The 22,170-nt window shown below is 58.0% G+C and overlaps 1 protein-coding gene across 1 annotated transcript; it reads left to right on the top strand.

The window, feature by feature from the left end:
• Positions 1-2,553: 2,553 nt before the first annotated feature.
• On the top strand, positions 2,554-20,977 carry LOC126311657 (uncharacterized). The gene is made up of 4 exons (XM_049992233.1): positions 2,554-3,110; positions 3,186-3,488; positions 3,954-4,396; positions 20,862-20,977. The coding sequence occupies exons 1-4, from the start codon at positions 2,554-2,556 to the stop codon at positions 20,975-20,977; spliced, it is 1,419 nt and encodes a 472-aa protein (XP_049848190.1).
• Positions 20,978-22,170: the final 1,193 nt, after the last annotated feature.

Raw genomic sequence — 22,170 nt, 5'->3', positions numbered from 1 at the left:
ACCCTATTCCTCGCTCCCCGGACATTCGACCGATCACAAAGTGCAACCTCTCGTTACCGTCGGGTGCCCCTCTTCATCCCCGGGGCGCCAACAACAAAACAAAAACACCACCGACGCCGTCGTCTCGCGTCACCTCACTCAACTGAGCGGAAAATACACGTACATCCAGAATGACGACACCGCCTCCACAAACAAAAACCAGACGTCAGACGTCAGGTCGAAAGAGGGCACCGTACGTCGTGGCGCGTGGTCTCCTAACTCACCTCGCGCGTACAAATACAATGCAATACAATGCGTGTCACCTCACGTTCACACACACCTCCACGCTCCACTTTTACGTCGCCCAACCAACCAACTAACTTAACGCACCCGCTCGGCGTAGAAGCAGCTGTAGGCGGCAACGTGTTTCTCACCCTCGCCACCAACGGTGTGACATCCGACAGTCGCGGTTTGCTTTCCGTTCCACACCTCCGGCCATACCATACAAAGGGGACAAAAACAAAAATATATATCAAACAAGCCAACTCCAGCGATCCGCCCCCCTAACACCAACACGTCTCGAAACACCCACGCCCACGACCCGGCTGTGGCTAAAGTGCGTATCCCCAACGTCACACCAAAACCAAAGGCGCCGGCGCCGCACCACACCACAAGCTACAGCTACAGCTGTGCCGCCCGTCCACCCGCTCACAACAACAACAATTCCGCCCTTCCCGCAAAGGCATTTTGGTGGCCCTGAAAAGGGCCGTTTTTTTTTTTCTCTTTCCTTCGCCGCGCCGCGGACGAGCCTCCCATTTCCAAGAGCCACCTCCTTACTTGGAGCTCGTGTACTTGGTCACCGCCTTCGTGCCCTCGCTCACCGCGTGCTTGGCCAGCTCGCCAGGCAGCAAGAGCCGCACAGCGGTCTGGATCTCGCGGGACGTGATGGTCGAGCGCTTGTTGTAGTGCGCCAGGCGAGAAGCCTCGGCCGCAATGCGCTCGAAAATGTCGTTCACGAAGCTGTTCATGATGCTCATCGCCTTCGAAGAGATGCCCGTGTCAGGGTGCACCTGCTTCAGCACCTTGTAGATGTAGATGGCATAGCTCTCCTTCCTCTTGCGCTTCTTCTTCTTGTCGCCCTTCGAAATGTTCTTCTGCGCCTTGCCAGCCTTCTTGGCGGCTTTCCCGCTAGTCTTGGGCGGCATCACGAACAAACAGGCAGGCAGGCACGCGCAGTCAGTCAGTCAAGCGCTCCGCTCCAGTCAGCGTCTCCCCACACAGTGGCACCCGCCGGACATGAGATGGCTGGGTTTGCACCCATGCTAGTTCTGGAGAGCCAGCGTTCTTTCAACGCTCTGTCTCACGAAATGATCCTGTGGGTTCGTATGTGGCTTGTGTGCAGTAATGGCTTGGGGATTTTCCCCCCGGGTGGATGGCGTTAGTGATGATGATGTTGATAGAAGTGGAGATGAGTATCCTGTTTCATGAGGATGAGAAGATGGTTACCGCCTGTAGTGGCGATGGAGTGTGTTGATAGGAGCTCTGAGTTGAGGGTGAGGGTTCCGTCCCAGTGTATTGATGAGCTGGTACGGTGATGAATGAGATGATTCGTAGAATGTTTGTGATTTTTGTTTGATTATGTGATAGAAAGAGGGTTGCCCTAGCATTGCCCTGATTTCCTCATTGCTAGTCAGTCTTGGTACGTCTGCAATAATTCTTAGGGTTTTATTTTGGACGACCTCCAATTGGGCTAGATTAGTGTCTGCTGCCATGCTCCACACTTCAGAGCCGTAGAGGATGACAGGCAGGACTATTGTTTTCCAGATTCTGAGCTTTGCTGATATGGACAATCCCATTCCCTTTAATAATGGGTATAGTTGGTAGAGCCGGGCGGAGCCTTTGTTCCTAGCCTCTCTTATGTGATGCTTGAATGTTAGGTTTTTGTCCAATTTTAGTCCTAAGTATGTGATTTCATTTTTCCATGGGAGTATTTGTTTATTGTAAGTGATGTTTATTATGGGTTTCTTGATTTTATGAGAAAATAGGATTGTTTGACATTTGTCAGCATTTATTTTTATTTTCCAGATGTTGCACCAGTTTGCAACTTTGTTGAGATGTCGTTGTAGGCTGTAGGCTAGGTAATTAATGTTTCTGCCACTGAGATAGAGTGCTGTGTCATCAGCATATAAGGCTATGTTGCCACCCGGCTCTTTCGGGATGCACGCCGCCGCCGCACCTTTACCAGCTCGCCCTGCTGCGGCCGCCGACCAATGGGGCGCGCGCGCAACCGGCCGCCGCACCCGAGCCCATAAAGGACCCCCACCCCGCCGGCGCCGGCACGCACGCACGCACGCACGCGCAGTGCTGTTCGAGATGTCGTTGAGTGAGGTTGCTTTACCTGCGAAGGGTGTGGCGGATCGCCGCCCGTCGGGGCCAGCTCGGGCGACTGAGCTGATCCCGGTGGCGGCCCCATCCGGCCCCCCACTTATGACGAACCGGCTTACGACAACTGACCACGACAGGAATGACTCTTCGGATTCTGATGTGCTCTCTCGTGATCGAGTGTTCATCCTTATGAACAAACTCGCTCACGGGGGTTCCTACCCGGGTCGAAAGGACGACGAGGCGACTATACTCGCCTTCTGTCACATTCGGAAGGGTGCCACTCTGCCGTACACGAGGCAGCAAGTGTCGGGTGTGCCACCGAGAGCCCCGCCGGTTGAATCGCGCGAGTCTGCGGTCCCGGCGGTGGCGGCCTCGGCGGGAGTTGCGCCGCTGGCCTCGACCACTGAAGAGGTCGATGTGCCCCCGGCTGCACCCCTGGTCCCCAAGACACGAGAAGAGCCCGTGGCTACGCTAGCTGCGGCCGCCGAGATGCAGGATATCGACCTGCCTGACGCAAATTTGGCTGAGGCCATTGCCGAGTCAGAGCGCCGTGACACTGACTCTGACGCTGCCCGTGCGCCCAGAAAGCGCCGGGCTATGACGCATGACGACTCCGACACTCCCTCTCAGACGTCCGACACAGCGAGGCCGCGGAAGAAGGCCTCGAGGGCTTCCCGCCCTTCCACCACGGAGTCTGGGACGACTATCGCGGGCTCCTCCGCGAGCGCCGCCTCGCCGAGACCGACGTAGACGCGGCGGCCCACTCGTCCACCTGCCACCTCCCGGCAGCCGGATGAGGATGGTTTTGTCGCCCCTCCCAGGCGGCGCACTGCCAGGGCTGCTGCGCTGCAGCAACCGACGCCGCTGCCGACCGCCAACGCGTTCGCGGGGGCCAGTGTGGACGCGACTGAAGATGGTGCCGCGCCTCCTGTGTCGGCCCAAAAGAAGCCCCCGCCCATCGTCATCCAATGGGCGGGAGGGTACAAGGAGTTCCAGCAAAAACTAGACAGGGCGGCCACGTCCGCCACTGTCAAGACTGCTGGCCGTGACCTCTACAAGGTCACGGTGTCCTCCAACGAGGAGTACCGCGCGGTGATGGACACCATCTCCAGAGATGGCCTCCCGTGCTACACGCACCCCTCTGAGCCGCTCAAACTTCTGAAGGTGGTGTTCCGCCACCTTCCACTCAAGTTTGGGGCGGACTATCTTAGAGAAGAACTCGAAGACATGGGCTTCGGCGTCCGGTCCACCGGACTGATGCAGTCCCCACGCACGCACCGCGACATGCCACTGTACCAGGTTGTCCTCGTCGACAACCTGGAAAATCGGAAGATTTTCCAGGTGCAGCGAGTCGGCCGGGTCAGGGTCGCGGTGGAACCTCTCCGAGCCAAAGGCAAGAGGGCCCAGTGCTTTTCCTGCCAGAGGCTCGACCATGTCTCCCGCTACTGCTCTATGTTGCCCCGCTGCGTCAAATGCGCGGGACAGCACGAGAGCAAGTCTTGCGGACTTGCCAAGGAAGAGAAGCCGACGTGCTGCAACTGCGGCGGCGCGCACGTTGCCAGCTACAGAGGCTGTTCGGCCTTTAAAAGGGGCCGAAACCACCGGAGCGGAGGGGCTGCTCCCTCTCGTAAGGTGCACCCATCCACCAGCTTTGCTGCCGCCACCAAGGGCGGACCATCAACCGCCACCGCCCGACGTTCGGAACTGGCGGCGGGCGAGACGAGGCAACCGGCCGCGCCGTCCCCGGCTTCGCCCGGGGGGGCGGCCAACCCAACACCCACGCAGAGCGCGCGGGTTGCCGCCCCGCGCAGGCGTCGCCGGCGCGCGGGCCGGGCCACCCATGCCGCTGCACGCCGGACTGCCGATGACACACTGCCGCAACAGACGACAGCACCTCGTGCTACGCCGCAACCGGCTGCCGACGCTCCGCGGCAGTCGTCTACTACGGAGTTGCCGCAACCGGCCTCCCCAGTGGCGGAGGCCGCCCCAGCGGCCAACGCCGCCCCCTCGGCCACCGATGCAGCCGAGCTCCGTTCGCTCTTGCGGTCGTTGAGCCAGCTGCTAGAGCAGCTACCGGTGCTCGTCACCGCGGTCACGTCGGCCCTTCAGGCCGGCGTTGCAACCCCGCCGCGTCATGGATAATCGCCACATCCATGGCCTCACCGTTTGCGCTTTCAACGCAAACAGTTTGGTCCCCCAACAAGGGGAATTCAGGGAGTTCTTGCGCGACGAGGCAATTGACATCTGCCTCGTGTGCGAGACCTTTCTGAAGCCGGGGATACATGTCAAGGTGGCCAACTATCGGTGCTACCGCACCGACAGGTTGACGCATGGCGGGGGGACGGCTATTTATATCAAGGCGTCCCTCAAGCACCATGACGTCCCGCTTCCGCCCCTCACTGCAGTGGAGGCCACTGGGGTGGCTGTCACCACGACGGCAGGGGTGATCACCTTTGTTGCGGCCTACAGGCCGCCGAGGGGACTGCTTCAGGAGGCCGACATCGACGCCCTGCTGGCTCTGCGCGGGAAAGTCTTCATTGCGGGTGACTTGAATGCCAAGCACACACAGTGGAACTCCCGCGTTACCAATGCCAGCGGCCGCCGACTCCTCCGCGCCACACAGCGGCATGGCGCGATAGTACTGGGGCCTTATGATCACACTGTCTTCCCCCATCGAGGCCAGTCAGATGTGCTCGACATCGCCGTGCTCAAAGGTGTTGGGCACTTCACTTCGGCCACCGTTCGATGTGCCATGTCGTCCGATCACCTCCCGGTGGTCTTCGACATGGACGTCATCGGTGCATCTCTGCCGTCCGTCCGCCGCAACTTCCGTGGCATTGACGAGACGCGCTTCCGCGACGAGGTCCTTGCCCGACTCGAGGGCGCGCCAGATCCCGCTGTGCATGGGGCTGAAGAAGCGTTAGCCTTCTTCACGCGGCACACACTAGCTGCGGCGGAGGCGGCCACCCCCAGGCGGCCGGACCGGCCGCGAGACATGTCGCGCCAACTCCCGCCGCCTATCCTGGAGGCGATAACAAACAAGAATCGCCTCTTCCGGGAGTGGCAGCTCACACGGCAGCCAGAAACGAAGCGCCGCCTCAACAGGGCGCGACGCGAGATTCGGGCAGCCATCGATGAACATCGGAATCGGGACTGGGCGGGCTTGGTGGCCACCCTAACTACGACGGATGGTAGTGCCTGGCGGACCGCCAAGCGCTTCCTTCGTCGTCGCCAGCGAGTCCCGCCTCTCCATGCGGGCGCGGACGTTGTCTGCGAGCCGGATGCTAAAGCCAGCATCCTCGCGGACACGTTCGCAGAAAATTTTCGTCCTGTTGATGGTGTGCTCGATCCCGATCATGTTCGTCTGGTGGAGGATCGCCTGCCGGTCTTCCTCGCTGCAAGGGAGGCTGACGATGTGATCGAGGAGATAACACCCGAGGAAGTGGACCTGCAGCTCCGTCGCCTCAATCCGAGGAAAGCGGGTGGCACCGATGGTGTCACCAACCACCTGTTGCGGATGATACCGCCGGAGGTACACCAATCTCTGGCGGACATCTTTAACAGTATCCTCCGCACTGGGACCTTCCCTTCCGCATGGAAACATGCGGAAGTGGTTGCCATCCCCAAGAGCGGCAAGGATCCGCGACTGGCAGCGCACTACCGGCCGATCAGTCTGCTCCCGTCCCTCTCAAAAGTGTTTGAGAGGTTGTACGTGGAGCGGCTGCTGCGCATCGTGACAGAGCAGCAACTCCTTCCCGAGGAGCAGTTTGGTTTCCGGCGGGGCCACTCTACCACACAGCAGCTGTTGCGCCTCGTGGAGCAGGCGATGCGTGCGCTGGAGACGCGAGAGTACCTAGGGGCGGTACTTCTCGACGTCTCCAAAGCCTTCGACTGCGTGTGGCACGACGGCCTCGTGTACAAACTTTTTGTGCACGGGGTACCGACGTCGCACGTGGTCCTGCTGCGCTCGTATCTCTCGGGGCGCACTTTCCACGTCCGAGCTGATGAGGGCACATCCACCGACCGGCAGATTCGGGCGGGAGTGCCGCAGGGGTCGGTCCTCGGTCCCCTGCTGTACTCCCTGTACACCGCCGACGCCCCGCGGGTGGCACGCGTGGAGTTGGCGCTTTATGCTGACGACACGGCGCTGTTCACCCGCAGCATGAACGCGGCCGAGATGCGCCGCCGCCTCCAGCTCGGATGTGACGTCCTGGGGGCCTGGTCCACGAAATGGCGCCTTAAGTTTAACGCTGCGAAGAGCCAGGCTGTCATCTTTAGCAGAAGGATGATGCCACCGGACCTACCGCCGGTCACGATCATGGGGGGCCCCATTCCATGGTTGCGGACCGGCAAATATCTCGGGGTGACATTGGACAGACACCTGACGTGGCTGCCACACATCCGCGACGTCAGAGGGCGGGCAGTGGGGCGCCTTCGTGCGCTTTACCCATTCCTCAATCCCTCATCGACGCTTCCTCCACGCCACGGCCTCACCATGTATCTGTCCCTCGTCCGACCGGTACTGGAATATGCGGCCGTGGTGTGGGGTAACGCGGCAGCGACGCACATTGCGACGCTTCAACGCGTGCAAAATAGGGCGCTGCGACTTGCGCTCCACAAGCCGCCTCGCTACCCAGCAAGGCTGCTCCATGAGGAAGCGGGCATCCCTTTCCTACGGGATCGCTTCCAGCAAATCGCCAGGGTGTTCTACAGCGATGCAGAACACTCTGCCAGTCGCCTGATTCGTGGTCTGGGCCGCCAGGTCCACCACAGGCCAACGACTCGATGGCCAGATCTACTGCGAGAGTAATTTCTCTCGCAGCACGATGTCGGTAACAAATATGGCGTCGCAATGACTGACGCCTAGTGAGGACAGCTCACTCTGTTAGGAATAAAAGCACCCTGAAGATGTCACTGCAGGAACAGCAGCACCGCTGCTTAACCTGCCCCTACACCTGGCATATGAAGCCAGCGTTTTACAGCGAGCGAGCGAGCGAGCGGGCGCCGGCACGCACTCCGCTGCTCGACTCGCTGCGGCTCGCACCGTTTGGGGCGTTGTGCTTTTCTTTCTCGCTTCTTTCGAAACTAGCCCATCGCCATGTCCGGACGCGGAAAGGGAGGCAAAGTCAAGGGCAAGTCAAAGTCCCGCTCAAGCAGGGCTGGGCTCCAGTTCCCGGTCGGCAGAATCCACCGCCTCCTGCGCAAGGGAAACTACGCCGAGCGCGTCGGCGCCGGGGCGCCCGTCTACCTCGCCGCCGTCATGGAGTACCTCGCGGCTGAGGTGCTCGAGCTGGCCGGAAACGCGGCCCGCGACAACAAGAAGACGCGCATCATCCCGCGCCACCTGCAGCTCGCCATACGCAACGACGAGGAGCTCAACAAGCTCTTGTCGGGCGTCACCATCGCACAGGGAGGTGTCCTGCCCAACATCCAGGCCGTCCTGCTGCCAAAGAAGACCGAGAAGAAGGCCTAAAAGAGAGACAGCGCAATCGGCAACCGCCGCGTGCTCCCTTGGCACGCAGCGCGCCATTTGCCGCCTCGGCTCAAAAACAAAACACAATCGGCCCTTTTCAGGGCCACCACACAAACCTACGTCCAAAGCAGAATTCCAGTCGTTCGTCGCACCACTTCTCTCTCTCTCTCTCTCTCTCTCTCTCTCTCTCTCTGTGTGTACGGTTTTTTTTCCTTCTTACACACACAGGCGCCGCCATCTTGTACACACGTACTTGGCCACCTCCTCCACTCCACTCCACGCACGCACAGTCTCGCGACCATTAACCAGCACACGTGGCGCACAACAACACACCTCAAAAATAACCCCTCGGCACTCAGCCGCGCCGCAACACACAGCCCATCCACCGACAAGAAGCATACAAGCAAAGAGGGAGGGGAAGGAAGGAAGGAAGGAAGGAAGGAAGGAAGGAGGGAGCTCACACAACGCAAGGGCACGCTTCCTTCCCTCCCAACCGCACCGCACACCACGTCAAAAAAACTCCAAACAAAACTAAAAGGCCAAGTAGACTAAAAAAGGAAAAGAAAAACCAGCAACACAGACTCTTTCGCACTTTTCAACTTCCGAACACTGTGGTGGCCCTGAAAAGGGCCGTTTTTCAATCTCTCTTTCCTTCCTTCCTTCGGTCTCACACCGCCTAACCGCCGAAACCGTACAGGGTGCGCCCCTGCCTCTTCAGGGCGTACACCACGTCCATGGCCGTCACAGTCTTGCGCTTGGCGTGCTCAGTGTACGTCACCGCGTCGCGGATCACGTTCTCCAGGAACACCTTCAGCACTCCGCGCGTCTCCTCGTAGATCAGACCAGAGATGCGCTTCACGCCGCCCCTGCGCGCCAGGCGGCGGATCGCGGGCTTCGTGATGCCCTGGATGTTGTCGCGCAACACCTTGCGGTGCCGCTTGGCGCCACCCTTGCCGAGCCCCTTTCCTCCCTTGCCGCGGCCTGTCATTCTTCTTCTTCTTCAAGCGTCTCAACCACAATAATATAAAAAACAGAAAGCAAGGCAAGCTCCTCACCCGGCGCTAGCGAGTCGGCTACGGTTGTGGCGCCCAGCGCGCGCGCCGCCCCCCTATATAGACTCTGGGGCCCCGCGGCCCGCCCTCCCCTCCCCCCACCACCGCGCACCGAGGGCATATAAGCGCAGCACCCGGGGCGCGCGGGCCCGTTGTCAAGGCAGCACCGGACGCCGTCGCGCACGCATATCCTCCACGCCGCATCCGCATCCGCAGTAGCCATGGCCCGGACAAAGCAAACGGCCCGCAAGTCCACCGGCGGAAAGGCGCCGCGCAAACAGCTCGCCACCAAGGCGGCGAGGAAGAGCGCGCCCGCCACCGGCGGCGTCAAGAAGCCCCACCGCTACAGGCCGGGCACCGTCGCCCTGCGAGAAATCAGGCGCTACCAGAAGAGCACAGAGCTGCTCATCCGCAAGCTGCCATTCCAGCGCCTAGTGCGCGAGATCGCCCAGGACTTCAAGACCGACCTGCGCTTCCAGAGCTCCGCAGTCATGGCCCTGCAAGAGGCCAGCGAGGCCTACCTCGTCGGCCTCTTCGAAGACACCAACCTGTGCGCAATCCACGCCAAGCGAGTCACCATCATGCCCAAGGACATCCAGCTCGCGCGCCGCATCCGCGGCGAGCGCGCCTAAACCCGCACACCGCCAAACAAACAAAACGGCCCTTTTCAGGGCCACTAACGTCTCTCCGTCGCGAGCAAAACTTTGTCGGTCGCAACGACTAGTTCCCCACTCACTCTCCAGTCCAGTCGTCCCACCCCCGGCCCGGCCCGGCGCCGCCGTTTCCAAAAAAAAAAAAAAAAGCACCGCACCGGCCGAACCAAGTCGCAAGCGTCAATAGCGCCACCCACACAGGCCACGGCACAAAACGTGACGCCCGGAAAGCAAAGCAAAGCAAAGCAAAACAAAAAAGACTATTCCAAAACCACCACCAAGACAAACAAACAAACAAACAAACGCGGCGCAAAATAAATAGGTAAAAGTAAAATACACTTTGTGTAACACCAGCCGCGCGCCGCCGCCCACGCCCGCCAACGACCCCACAATCCAACCACCATCCACACATGAAACAAACAAACGCCAGCAAGCAAGACAGACAGACAACAAGGCAACCGACCGACCACGACACGACACGACAATCAACACCTTCCCGACGTGCTTTGATGGCCCTGAGAAGGGCCGTTTTTGTTTTTGTCCGGGACCGCGCGACAGCCTCTGGTTGCGCGCCGGCCACCAGGCGACGGTGTCAACCGCCAACCCTTCCCTGCCCTTTTTACTTCTTCTTCTTGGGCGAAGCCTTCGCCTTAGACGGCGTCGCCGTCGCCTTCTTCGGGCGCGGCGCCTTCGGCTTCTTCGTCGGAACCTTGGCGGCCTTCTTCGCCTTCGACGGCGACTTGGCCTTGGCCGGCTTGGCCGCAGCCGCCTTCTTCGCACCCGCGGGAGCGGCCGACGCCGCAGACGCCTTCTTGGCGGCGCCCGCCTTCCGACCGGTCGCCGCCTTCACGCCGCCAGCCTTCTTTGCGCCGGCCGCACGGGCCCCCTTCTTCTCCTTGCTGGCCGGAGCGGCGCGCTTCTTCTTCGCACCACCGCCGCCACCACGAGCCTTGCCGCCCTCGGCCGCCCCGCCGCCGGCGCCGGCAAGCTTGAAAGAGCCCGACGCGCCCTTCCCCTTCGTCTGCACCAGCTCGCCAGCCACGACGGCCGACTTGAGGTACTTCTTGATAAAGGGCGCCAGCTTCTCCGCGTCCAGCTTGTAGTGCGCGGCAATGTACTTCTTGATCGCCTGCAGCGACGACCCGCCGCGCTCCTTCAGACTCTTGATGGCGGCCGTCACCATCTCAGAGGTGCGCGGGTGCGCAGGCTTGGCGCGCGGCTTCTTCGCAGACGACGCAGACTTGGCCTTCTTCGTAGTGCCGGTGGCGGCGGGTGCCGCGGCAGTCTCGTTCGTAGCCGCCTGGTCTGCCATCTTTTGCTTGTTCTCTTTTCTTTTTTCCCCTTGGTTTCGCTTCCTTCTCTCCTTCGACGACGCACAACAGCGAGGGGCGCGCAGCAGAGAATAGCCGCGCACGCGCCTGGCCCAGCCAGTGTCGCGGGCGGGCGCGGACGGCCGAGAGAGCGGCCGCCACTCGGCGCGCCGCCGCGCCGCCGCGCCGCGCCTCCCGCGCTTGCTACCGCCCAACGTCCGACAGCCTGCGCGGAGCAGCCCCCAACCTGCGCCGCAACCACCCGCGCCATTCAAACCACCGAGGATGGGGCTACACACACCGACACCACGGTCGCCAACCAGTCGCCGCGGCGGCGCCGCAAACCACGGCCAAACTGCAGCCACCGCGCGCCACAGCCTGGGTCGGCCCGCCGAGAATCGCCGCCCCCGCCCAAATGCCGCCCCCACAGCCCCAGCCGACGACCCGCCACAATGGCCAAACCTTCGTCAAAACTCCCGCACCGTCGCCGCGGCAGCCCGGCCACCGCGGCCGGCGCCACAGCCACACGAGCCGAGTCGTGCGGCGATGACGGCCGTGCACAAACGCACCTCCGCCGCCCCATCGCCTTCCGCCGTTTTCCCGATCGGCCCGCAGCCGTCGGGCCACGGCCGCGGGCCGTCCTCCTCCTCTCGCCTCGCCCGCCAACACCCACAGCCCTTCCAACACATTTTTCTTTTCTTTTTTCTTTTTTTTTTTTACTTTTTTACGATCGCCGCCTGCGCAACATGGCACCGGCCGACGGAGCGCCAACCCCCCCGCCACAGGCGAAAACAAAACAACGATAAACAAACAAACAAAATAAATTACCAGCCAGCCCCAACTACAGACACACCGAATCTGCCCTCACAGCCGACCTTACACGCCTCAACGTCAAAACAAAGGTGGTTTCTTTCTTTCAACGGTTACCTTACCTTAGGTTACGTCAGGTTAGGCTAAGAAGGCGTCAGGGTTAGGTTAAGCGTTGACGTGACGTCACGTCTTAACGTAGGCGTTAAGCTAAGGTTGCGGTCACGTACGTTAGGTTAAGGCGACTTGGGGGTTGGCCTAAGAGCTTAGGTTAGGTTAGGTTACGTTAGTTTAGGTGGCTGCGTTAAGGGGCTTAAAGAAGTTTAGGAGAGGTTAAGGCGTCGAGGCGGCCGCACCCCCTTAGCTGCTGCGGCTCGGCCACGCCACGCCACGCTTTGGGGTTTCATAAGGTCGCGCGGCGGGTCGTCGGCACGCCGCAAAGGACAAAACTGCAAGACGACGTCGAAAAACAAACAACAGGTAAAAAATAAATAAGTAAAAATAAACGACGCCGACAGGCGGGGATCAGCAGAACAAGCAGATTCCGGAGAGCGAACGAGACACGCACACACACAAACCCCCCCGAGCCGAGAGAGCACAGAGCACCACCACGTGTCGGCCTCCGCTCACCCGACTCGGCTGGGCTGGGCTGGGCTGGGCTGGGCTGGGCTGGCGGCCGGGCCGGATGCACGTACACGTACGGCTACAGCCACTACCCGTACACAGCCGCTCTTCACGCAACACCAGCCAAATGGCGCGCCCGCGGCTCGTCGCGGTCGCAACGCCACGCCGGCACACTTTCGGCACCACCGTTTTCGCGCGCACCGCAAACAAAACGCAGCCGACACACACAGAGAGAAAAAAAAAAAAAAAAAAAACACAGAGCGCGAGACGGGCGGCGGCGCACCTTTCGCCAGCCGGCAGGCAATCGACTCGCCCAGTACGACAAACGCGCACGCCACCCCACCCAACCAACCAACCAACCAGTCGTCGTCGTCGTCGTCGTCGTCGTCCCGAAATCAAACAAACTCTCAAAAGCACAGCCCCTGCTGCCAACGGACGCAGGCGCCACGCAGCTCCCCTTCCCGCCACACTCGATTCGCAGCGCAACTCACCCGGCACACCGTCAAACGACGGGCTGGGCTCGCCGCATCGCCGCAACCTACACACCTTCCCCGCCACGACGCACAGCCCCACCAGACGCCCGTGCCGCAACGACACTACTGCACTACCACTACCGCACTACTCCTCTCGCCCTTGCCATACACGACACAACACGCCAAAAAATGAAAATCCAAATACAAACAAAAACACCGCCCCCGCGACCCAAACACATGCACGGCGCGCCAACACACGCGAGGCAAGGCACGCAGCAAACGGCGTCCCCTCCGCGTCGCGCCATCAACCTACACACACAAGGCAACCAACAACAGCCAGCCAGCCAGCCAGCCCCACTCTCACGCCGCAAAAACAGAAAACACACCGAAACCGCCAAACGCCGCACATTCGCGCTTCGCACTTACCACACACCTCTCGGCATCCGTTTCGCACACAACGACGCGACGCACAATACATCATCACGGGCTACGCACGCACACCGCGACCCACTTTTTTACGACGCCCTCGGCAGAGCACACGTGCCCACGCCCACACACAGTCGACACAACGACGCAGCGCGCAGCAGACGCGGCCGCAACACGTACCTCCCCGACGACGCGCCAACACCGCCAGCCACTGCTCACTCGCCCAAGCAACCCGTGCACACAACTGCCACACGCGTCCACCACGCCGCCGCCAACCACCCGCCCGCCAGGGGGCGCTCACGTCCGCGACAACAGCGCGGCACCGCCGGACCGGGCCGGGCCGAACCGAGCCGAGCCGCCGCCTCCTCTCCACTCGGCACGCCACGTCCTGCTTGCAAAACACATGGCTCGTCCCTCTGTACACACAACGCGCCTGCCTGCCTGCGGTCGCCGCCGGCATCTATCTACCTGCGCATCGGAGCCAGGCCGGCAAGCCCACACTTAAATAATGCACTTCACCAGCCAAACAAACCCACTCTTCCTTTCTTTGCACAGCGCATGCAACAGCAGCCCCAGGAGCCGGGCCCGCCGCCAGCGTCTCCTCCTCCTCTGGGCACAGCCAGCCAGCCAGCCGTTCCCACCGCCCCGCCCCTGCTCTGCAGAACAAGAAAAAACGAAAAAGTACCAACACACGCACCCAAAGCGTAAGCCAGACAAGACCAGCCTCTCCAAGGCCACACACACGCAAAAAAAACAAAAAAACAAAAACACTACAACAGAATAAAATGAAAAAGAAAAAGCAAGCTGTCGCCTCGCCCCCGCCCGTCCCCCCACCCCACCACATTCGCCCCCTCCGCTTGTTTTCCTTTCTACAATTTCCCTCTTTTCCACCCAATATCCCGCCGCGGTTTACGGGCACCGGCCGATTTTGCGCCCGCCCACATGTGTGCCTACTCCCCACCACCATTCCCTCCGCAGCCCGCAGCCCGCAGCCCGCAGCCCGCTTTTCCCCCCCTCCCTGCCCACACCACACCACACCACACCACACCGACGGTGCTGACGTCGACACGCACCCAAGACAGGGGCCACGACCGTCTTTTTTCCTGGGCCCATCCCCGCACCGCACCTCCTTCCAATCAACGCTGTGGCGCCTGTGTCCGCGCGAGACGCGTGCGCGCCGCCTCTCTCAACATCCGTCCGCCGTCCGCCGGCCGGCCCGTTTTTTCGGCCCCCAGGCCATCCGTCAACCACCACTGCCACTGCCCCTGCCCCTGCCCCTGCCCCTGCCCCTGCCCCTGCCCGCCCCGCACCACACCACACACCGCTGCTTGCCCCGGCCGTTGCCACCAAAGGCGCCAACCGCAGCCCGCGCGCGCCAGAAACTACAGGGACCCAGCCGACCGACGAAAATCAGAGCAATTGGCCGGGAGGATCAAAAAGAGAGCTCCGAAAACCACCGTAGCGAGGCGTGGGAGGAAACGTTACGAGAAGCAGAAAGGGACCAGGAAAAATTCTGGAAATTTCTTAAAACTCGTAAACTAAACACGAAACATCTACATCTACATCTACATGGGGAAGGAACGACCCCACAGACCGAGCTGAAGCACTGGCGGATTCACTAGAAAGGCAATTCCAAGCACCAGAAGCGGTAGATGACGAAACTGATGACCACCAGGAAATGGTACTCAGAAGGGTAAAACCGCATCCTAAGTGCCCCGATCAGAACATCTTTCACAATCCAATAAACGCAGAAACCCCGTATCTTATCACATCACAAACATACACACATCCTAAGAAGGCATCAGGCCCAGATTCCATCAAACCGCAACTACTACATCACCTACCTCCAGCAACTATCAATTATCTATCTAACATCAATATATAATGCTTGCTTCAGACTAAACTACTTGGAAACAGGCCCGAGTCATCACATTACCAAAGCCAAACAAGGACTTATTATTTCCGCAAAACTATAGGCCAACTTCCTTGGAAAGGTCCTCGGAAAGCTCATTCAAACTGAACTGAAGAAATTCAATTCTTAAAGGATAACAACATAATCATCCCACAACAATTCCGATTCCGCGAAGAACACAGCACCACCCACCAGGTGACCAGACTAGTCGAGCACATATGTCAGGCCAGAAACATTAGACACAGTACTGGAGCAGTCCTGCTTGACATTGGAAAAGCATTCGGATAACGCCTTATCTACAAGCTCCACCAGTACAACTGCCCCATCCACATTATTGCTTCTTTTCTCCGCAACAGAGCATTCTATGTCCATGTACCAGGAGCGGCAAGTAACACTAGATCCATAGAGGCTGGAGTCCCGCAAGGCTCAGTGCTGGGGCCCATTCTCTACTCAATATACACAAACAAACAGCTGGGAGGACACTTGTCACTATTTGCAGACGACACTGCAGTCTACCGCAGCAGTTCTAACCTGCAATATAGAGTCACAAAAATAGAGCAACACCTACAATCCATCCAGAAATGGGCTAACCAAAAAAAACAATAAACGCGGAGAAAACCCAAGCAATACAATACGATTCACATTCAAAAAGAATACCTCCTAACCTGCATATACGCCTCAGAAATAACAATCTTCCATGATCAGGCACAATAAAGTATCTAGGCATCAAGCTGGACAAGAGGTTGACATTTAGAGACCATGTTACACACGTTTGTAACAAGGCTGCAGCAGCAATATTCAGACTGTACCCAATCATCAAAGGAAACAGAATAAATATGCGCGCCAAAAAGAAAATCTTCAAAACCGTCATAGGAACCAGCCATCACTTACGGCTCTGAAAATCTGGTCAATGGCCGCAGACACCAACATAACAAGAGTAAAAAAAAAGGGTGCACAACAAATACTTCAGAATTGCTGCTGATGCCGGCCGGTACCAGACAAACCGAGACATATACACAAACCATAACATACTCAAAATCCCGGAAATCATCCAAAGAAAAATCCATAAAGTTTTTTTTTTTTTTTTTTTTTTTCCCACCAAACCACGGATTCGAACCACCCACTCATCAGAAATCTGGGACAAAATCCACCCGACCCAAGAACGACATTTCCCATCACGACAAAACACCACAAACTACAACATACCATGATAAACAAAAATAAAATACAAACACCATAACACTCACTCAAACAACAAACATCTACACACACCCAAGAGACCCTATCATCCCATCATTTTGTTACCCAACATAATCAGACAGAAGGCAGGGATCAAGGACAGATCCGGTCCTTCGAGTACAGGGGGTAAAAAAATACCCATCAGACCAGCTCGCTCTCTCTCTCTCTCTCTCTCTCTCTCTCTCTCTCCGTGCCGACGCTGCCCCGCACACGCGTTCGCGTTCGGCCGACACCACACGACAGGTCTTTGGGGCCCCGCCACTGCGCACACGCACGCCTCCTCCTCTTCCTTAGTTCTTTTTCGCTTTTCTTTTCTCCCCCGCCCCCCGCTCTCACCGCCACATCATCCCGCAACCCTTGGGGGATGTTTCCCAACATCAACGCGCCCCAATTCCACTCTCTGCCCGTGCCGCACTCTCCACTTTGCTTCTCCCCGTCCCCTACACACACGACTGCCGAAACCCCGGTTGACACACCTTCTCGTAGGACAGGGGTGCGTGCGTTGTCTTGACGGTGACAGCAACAGCAACGGATCCGTCCATCCCATTCCCCCCCCCCCCCCACTCGGTAAAGAACCATGTTCAACCCACACTACACAACAAGGGGGGCACACACGAACGCGAAAGAAAGGGCAGGGCAGGGCAGGGCAACTATCTCGTACACATTCTTCCTCAGAACCCACATATCACATCAACGAACGGCAGGCCAATTGCGGACTCAGCCGTGTCAGGCAAATCCAACCCAACCAACACCTCCCACGGAAACCCTGACACTGATCCAGCAGTACGTCCACATACATCGCCACACCAAATACGGGTGACGAGTGAGCAACAAATGGAACAATACACAACAAGGCTGACCTAATAAAAACTGCACGTCACGTCATACCTTCCAGACAGACGCAGTTCCGACGGGACGGCGGAACCGTATACGTACCTTTCAGCCACAACAACCGACCGACTGGACACGCCCGCGTCTCCAGCCAGCCAACCACCAGGGCCACACAGCCCGCAAGTTTCAGCGTCAACACTTCTTAACGTACGTTGCAAACTTTTCAAAACATTGCCACACACACACCACGAAAAGCGTCAACCTCTCTCACACTGGATACACTCAACACTTTTTGTCGGCGGAGCTTGAGCCCAACGGTTGACACACCCCCACCGGCCACACAGGTTTCCCTTTGAAAATTGCAGTGACGGAGGAGACGCGGCATTACGAGAGGGTTGTTTCCGAGAGCGCGAGCTGGACGGAGCTGCGGCGCCGCCGCCGCCGCCGAGGGGTAATGAACGCACGCGATGCCGCATGACAGCCCATCACCCAAAGTTTCACCCACAACTGCACAGGTCGCACCCCCTTTTCGCGCCATACTAGTGTCGATCGTCAATTACAGCTGACGGTGTTCGCATTTGCCACTTGACGGGGGGGAAAAGAAAACAAACATCTGACACGCCATGTGTTTCTCTCTCTCTCTGTTACATCTAGGTCATTGGGCAGCCACTGTAAAAAAAAAAAAAAAAAAATAAATAAATATTTTTACGACATGGTTGGGTAAGTGATTTAAAGACAACAATTGTGGGTCACACACCATAGACCATTTCGATAGTGTTCTTGTTCTTCTCTTTTTCCTTTTTTTATCGCTCAATTGAAATAAAACCTGGGGATGATGCAATGCTGCGATATGGCACAACCGTCGTCCATTGTACACAACTCGGGAACAAAAAGAAACCAATTCAGGGAACGTTCGTTCCTTCACAACGTTTCTTTCAACGCACTTGGTCTTTACCATCCTGTATATTCAACACACATTTCCTTTCATCAAACTAGGGCATTTCCATAACAGTTTGTTTCCGTTTCTGTGAGCACAATACTGCTTCTTCGACGTCATTTCACCATCTTAACTACAGACAGACAACAAAATAGGAAAACAGGCCTTGAGAACCCCGTCCACCAAATTTCAGTTAGCACGGCATCCAAGATTCTTTTCCGGGGAGTGTGCAGTGCAGCTGACGCTGCTCAGACCATATACCGTCGCCAGTCTCACTCAACTCTTGCGCATTCCACCATTCTACGCTACGTGACAATGCAAAAATGAATGAATCAAACCCGCCCAGAGAGCGTCTTGTGCGAGGGGACACACGATATAGAGAACAACAAAACACACAGGGGACACCACCACAGTTGGAGAGAACGTTTCCACCACGGCAGCCGCGCCGTTACGCGCTTTTTTTTTTTTTTTTTTTTCCTCCCCCCCACTGCACACCTCCGACACCACGGGAACGTTCACCGTCCCGTTGCCCTACACTGGCGTTTCTTTTCAACCCCCCACCCTATTCCTCGCTCCCCGGACATTCGACCGATCACAAAGTGCAACCTCTCGTTACCGTCGGGTGCCCCTCTTCATCCCCGGGGCGCCAACAACAAAACAAAAACACCACCGACGCCGTCGTCTCGCGTCACCTCACTCAACTGAGCGGAAAATACACGTACATCCAGAATGACGACACCGCCTCCACAAACAAAAACCAGACGTCAGACGTCAGGTCGAAAGAGGGCACCGTACGTCGTGGCGCGTGGTCTCCTAACTCACCTCGCGCGTACAAATACAATGCAATACAATGCGTGTCACCTCACGTTCACACACACCTCCACGCTCCACTTTTACGTCGCCCAACCAACCAACTAACTTAACGCACCCGCTCGGCGTAGAAGCAGCTGTAGGCGGCAACGTGTTTCTCACCCTCGCCACCAACGGTGTGACATCCGACAGTCGCGGTTTGCTTTCCGTTCCACACCTCCGGCCATACCATACAAAGGGGACAAAAACAAAAATATATATCAAACAAGCCAACTCCAGCGATCCGCCCCCCTAACACCAACACGTCTCGAAACACCCACGCCCACGACCCGGCTGTGGCTAAAGTGCGTATCCCCAACGTCACACCAAAACCAAAGGCGCCGGCGCCGCACCACACCACAAGCTACAGCTACAGCTGTGCCGCCCGTCCACCCGCTCACAACAACAACAATTCCGCCCTTCCCGCAAAGGCATTTTGGTGGCCCTGAAAAGGGCCGTTTTTTTTTTTTCTCTTTCCTTCGCCGCGCCGCGGACGAGCCTCCCATTTCCAAGAGCCACCTCCTTACTTGGAGCTCGTGTACTTGGTCACCGCCTTCGTGCCCTCGCTCACCGCGTGCTTGGCCAGCTCGCCAGGCAGCAAGAGCCGCACAGCGGTCTGGATCTCGCGGGACGTGATGGTCGAGCGCTTGTTGTAGTGCGCCAGGCGAGAAGCCTCGGCCGCAATGCGCTCGAAAATGTCGTTCACGAAGCTGTTCATGATGCTCATCGCCTTCGAAGAGATGCCCGTGTCAGGGTGCACCTGCTTCAGCACCTTGTAGATGTAGATGGCATAGCTCTCCTTCCTCTTGCGCTTCTTCTTCTTGTCGCCCTTCGAAATGTTCTTCTGCGCCTTGCCAGCCTTCTTGGCGGCTTTCCCGCTAGTCTTGGGCGGCATCACGAACAAACAGGCAGGCAGGCACGCGCAGTCAGTCAGTCAAGCGCTCCGCTCCAGTCAGCGTCTCCCCACACAGTGGCACCCGCCGCACGCCGCCGCCGCACCTTTACCAGCTCGCCCTGCTGCGGCCGCCGACCAATGGGGCGCGCGCGCAACCGGCCGCCGCACCCGAGCCCATAAAGGACCCCCACCCCGCCGGCGCCGGCACGCACTCCGCTGCTCGACTCGCTGCGGCTCGCACCGTTTGGGGCGTTGTGCTTTTCTTTCTCGCTTCTTTCCAAACTAGCCCATCGCCATGTCCGGACGCGGAAAGGGAGGCAAAGTCAAGGGCAAGTCAAAGTCCCGCTCAAGCAGGGCTGGGCTCCAGTTCCCGGTCGGCAGAATCCACCGCCTCCTGCGCAAGGGAAACTACGCCGAGCGCGTCGGCGCCGGGGCGCTCGAGCTGGCCGGAAACGCGGCCCGCGACAACAAGAAGACGCGCATCATCCCGCGCCACCTGCAGCTCGCCATACGCAACGACGAGGAGCTCAACAAGCTCTTGTCGGGCGTCACCATCGCACAGGGAGGTGTCCTGCCCAACATCCAGGCCGTCCTGCTGCCAAAGAAGACCGAGAAGAAGGCCTAAAAGAGAGACAGCGCAATCGGCAACCGCCGCGTGCTCCCTTGGCACGCAGCGCGCCATTTGCCGCCTCGGCTCAAAAACAAAACACAATCGGCCCTTTTCAGGGCCACCACACAAACCTACGTCCAAAGCAGAATTCCAGTCGTTCGTCGCACCACTTCTCTCTCTCTCTCTCTCTCTCTCTCTCTCTCTCTCTCTCTCTCTGTGTGTACGGTTTTTTTTCCTTCTTACACACACAGGCGCCGCCATCTTGTACACACGTACTTGGCCACCTCCTCCACTCCACTCCACGCACGCACAGTCTCGCGACCATTAACCAGCACACGTGGCGCACAACAACAGGGGTAGCAGTTCACACCTCGAGAGGTATGATCAAATTCATCTCACTGTATAGGCGACCTGCTAGGAGACTGGAAGCACAAGACTTCGAAACCATACTATCAATGCCAGGCAACATATTCCTGGGAGGCGACTTCAATGCCAAAAACACACTGTGGAATAGCCGCCTGACAAATCTCTGTGGCAGAAGACTGGCCAGAAGTATCATCAGACACGACGCAGTCACTGTTGCACCCCACGGGCCCACGATATACCCACGAAACAGAGGTCAACCGGACATAATTGACTTCGCAATCATCAAAGGGATCTATCTGGACACAGAAGCAACCACAGTCAGGAAACTCACATCAGACCATGCACCAGTAATCTTCCACATCAACCTAGATGGCACCAAGAAAGAACACAGAGGCATTGATCTGAAAGGCATCAACTGGAGAACCTACCAGAACACACTAGAAGACACACTCACCACAGTTCCCGATCCGCAAGCGGCAGGCACGGAAGCTGCACTGCTACACATAACAACCCTGGCACTAGATGCAGCAGCCACAGCGGTCCCCCAAAGAAGAAAACAAGAAAGGGACAACTACAAACAACTCCCTCCAGAAATACTAGACAAAATACGCACCAAAAACCGCCTAATAAGGGAATGGCAGGAAACCAGACTCCCAGCAACAAAGAGAGAGGTAAATAGACTTCAGCGTGAAGTTAAATACGAAATCCAGAAACACAGGAACACAGAATGGGAGAACAAAGTCGCCACATTAAACCTACACGACCAATCCACATGGAAAGTCACGAGACAACTACTCAACAAGACAAGCAGAATACCCCCGCTAACTGTAGGAAACGACGTAGTCTGCGAACCCGACGCCAAGGCCGATGCGTTAGCGGACACATTCGAGCAAAACTTCCAGCCAGTCAATGACCCCATTGACCCAGAACACATCGCCATGGTTACAGAAAGACTGCCACTGTACCTAGCAAACCGCGCAGAGGACGACGTCATCGAAGAAATAACCACAGAAGAGGTAGAGGCCCAAATCCGCTGCCTCAACACGAAGAAAGCTGGGGGACCAGACCTACTAACCAACCAGCTTGGTGCTGGTGGTTGGATATGTGTAGTATCCCCATTTTTTCCCTTCTAGTACTTTGGTCACTCTCTCAAAGTCTGCTGGAGACTTGGTGAAGAGTCTGTAGGTGTCCTTTCCCGCCGTTTTAAACTGGAAGGGCGAGGTGGTTGCAGACCTTACTGCTTCTAGGAGGTCGTCATATTGGCCTTCGAAGTGGATGACGATAGGGGGTGGTGCCTTCGGTCTTGCGTTGTTCTGGGGGGGTTGCACTGTTGTTGCCTCTGCGGAGTC

This window comes from Schistocerca gregaria, unplaced genomic scaffold (assembly GCF_023897955.1).
Source record: "Schistocerca gregaria isolate iqSchGreg1 unplaced genomic scaffold, iqSchGreg1.2 ptg000435l, whole genome shotgun sequence".
NCBI lineage: Eukaryota > Metazoa > Arthropoda > Insecta > Orthoptera > Acrididae > Schistocerca > Schistocerca gregaria.
Note: the sequence above shows the minus strand (reverse complement) of the source record. Positions and strands in the feature narration are given on the sequence as shown.

Bases quoted from the DNA above. Each gene is read 5' to 3' on its own strand.
- LOC126311657 (XM_049992233.1), top strand. From the start codon at position 2,554: ATGAACAAACTCGCTCACGGGGGTTCCTACCCGGGTCGAAAGGACGAC. The intron at 3,489-3,953 runs GTGCTACACGCA...GGCCTTTAAAAG, and splicing joins ATCTCCAGAGATGGCCTCCC to GGGCCGAAACCACCGGAGCG. The intron at 4,397-20,861 runs GTTCGCTCTTGC...CTCACTGTATAG, and splicing joins CACCGATGCAGCCGAGCTCC to GCGACCTGCTAGGAGACTGG.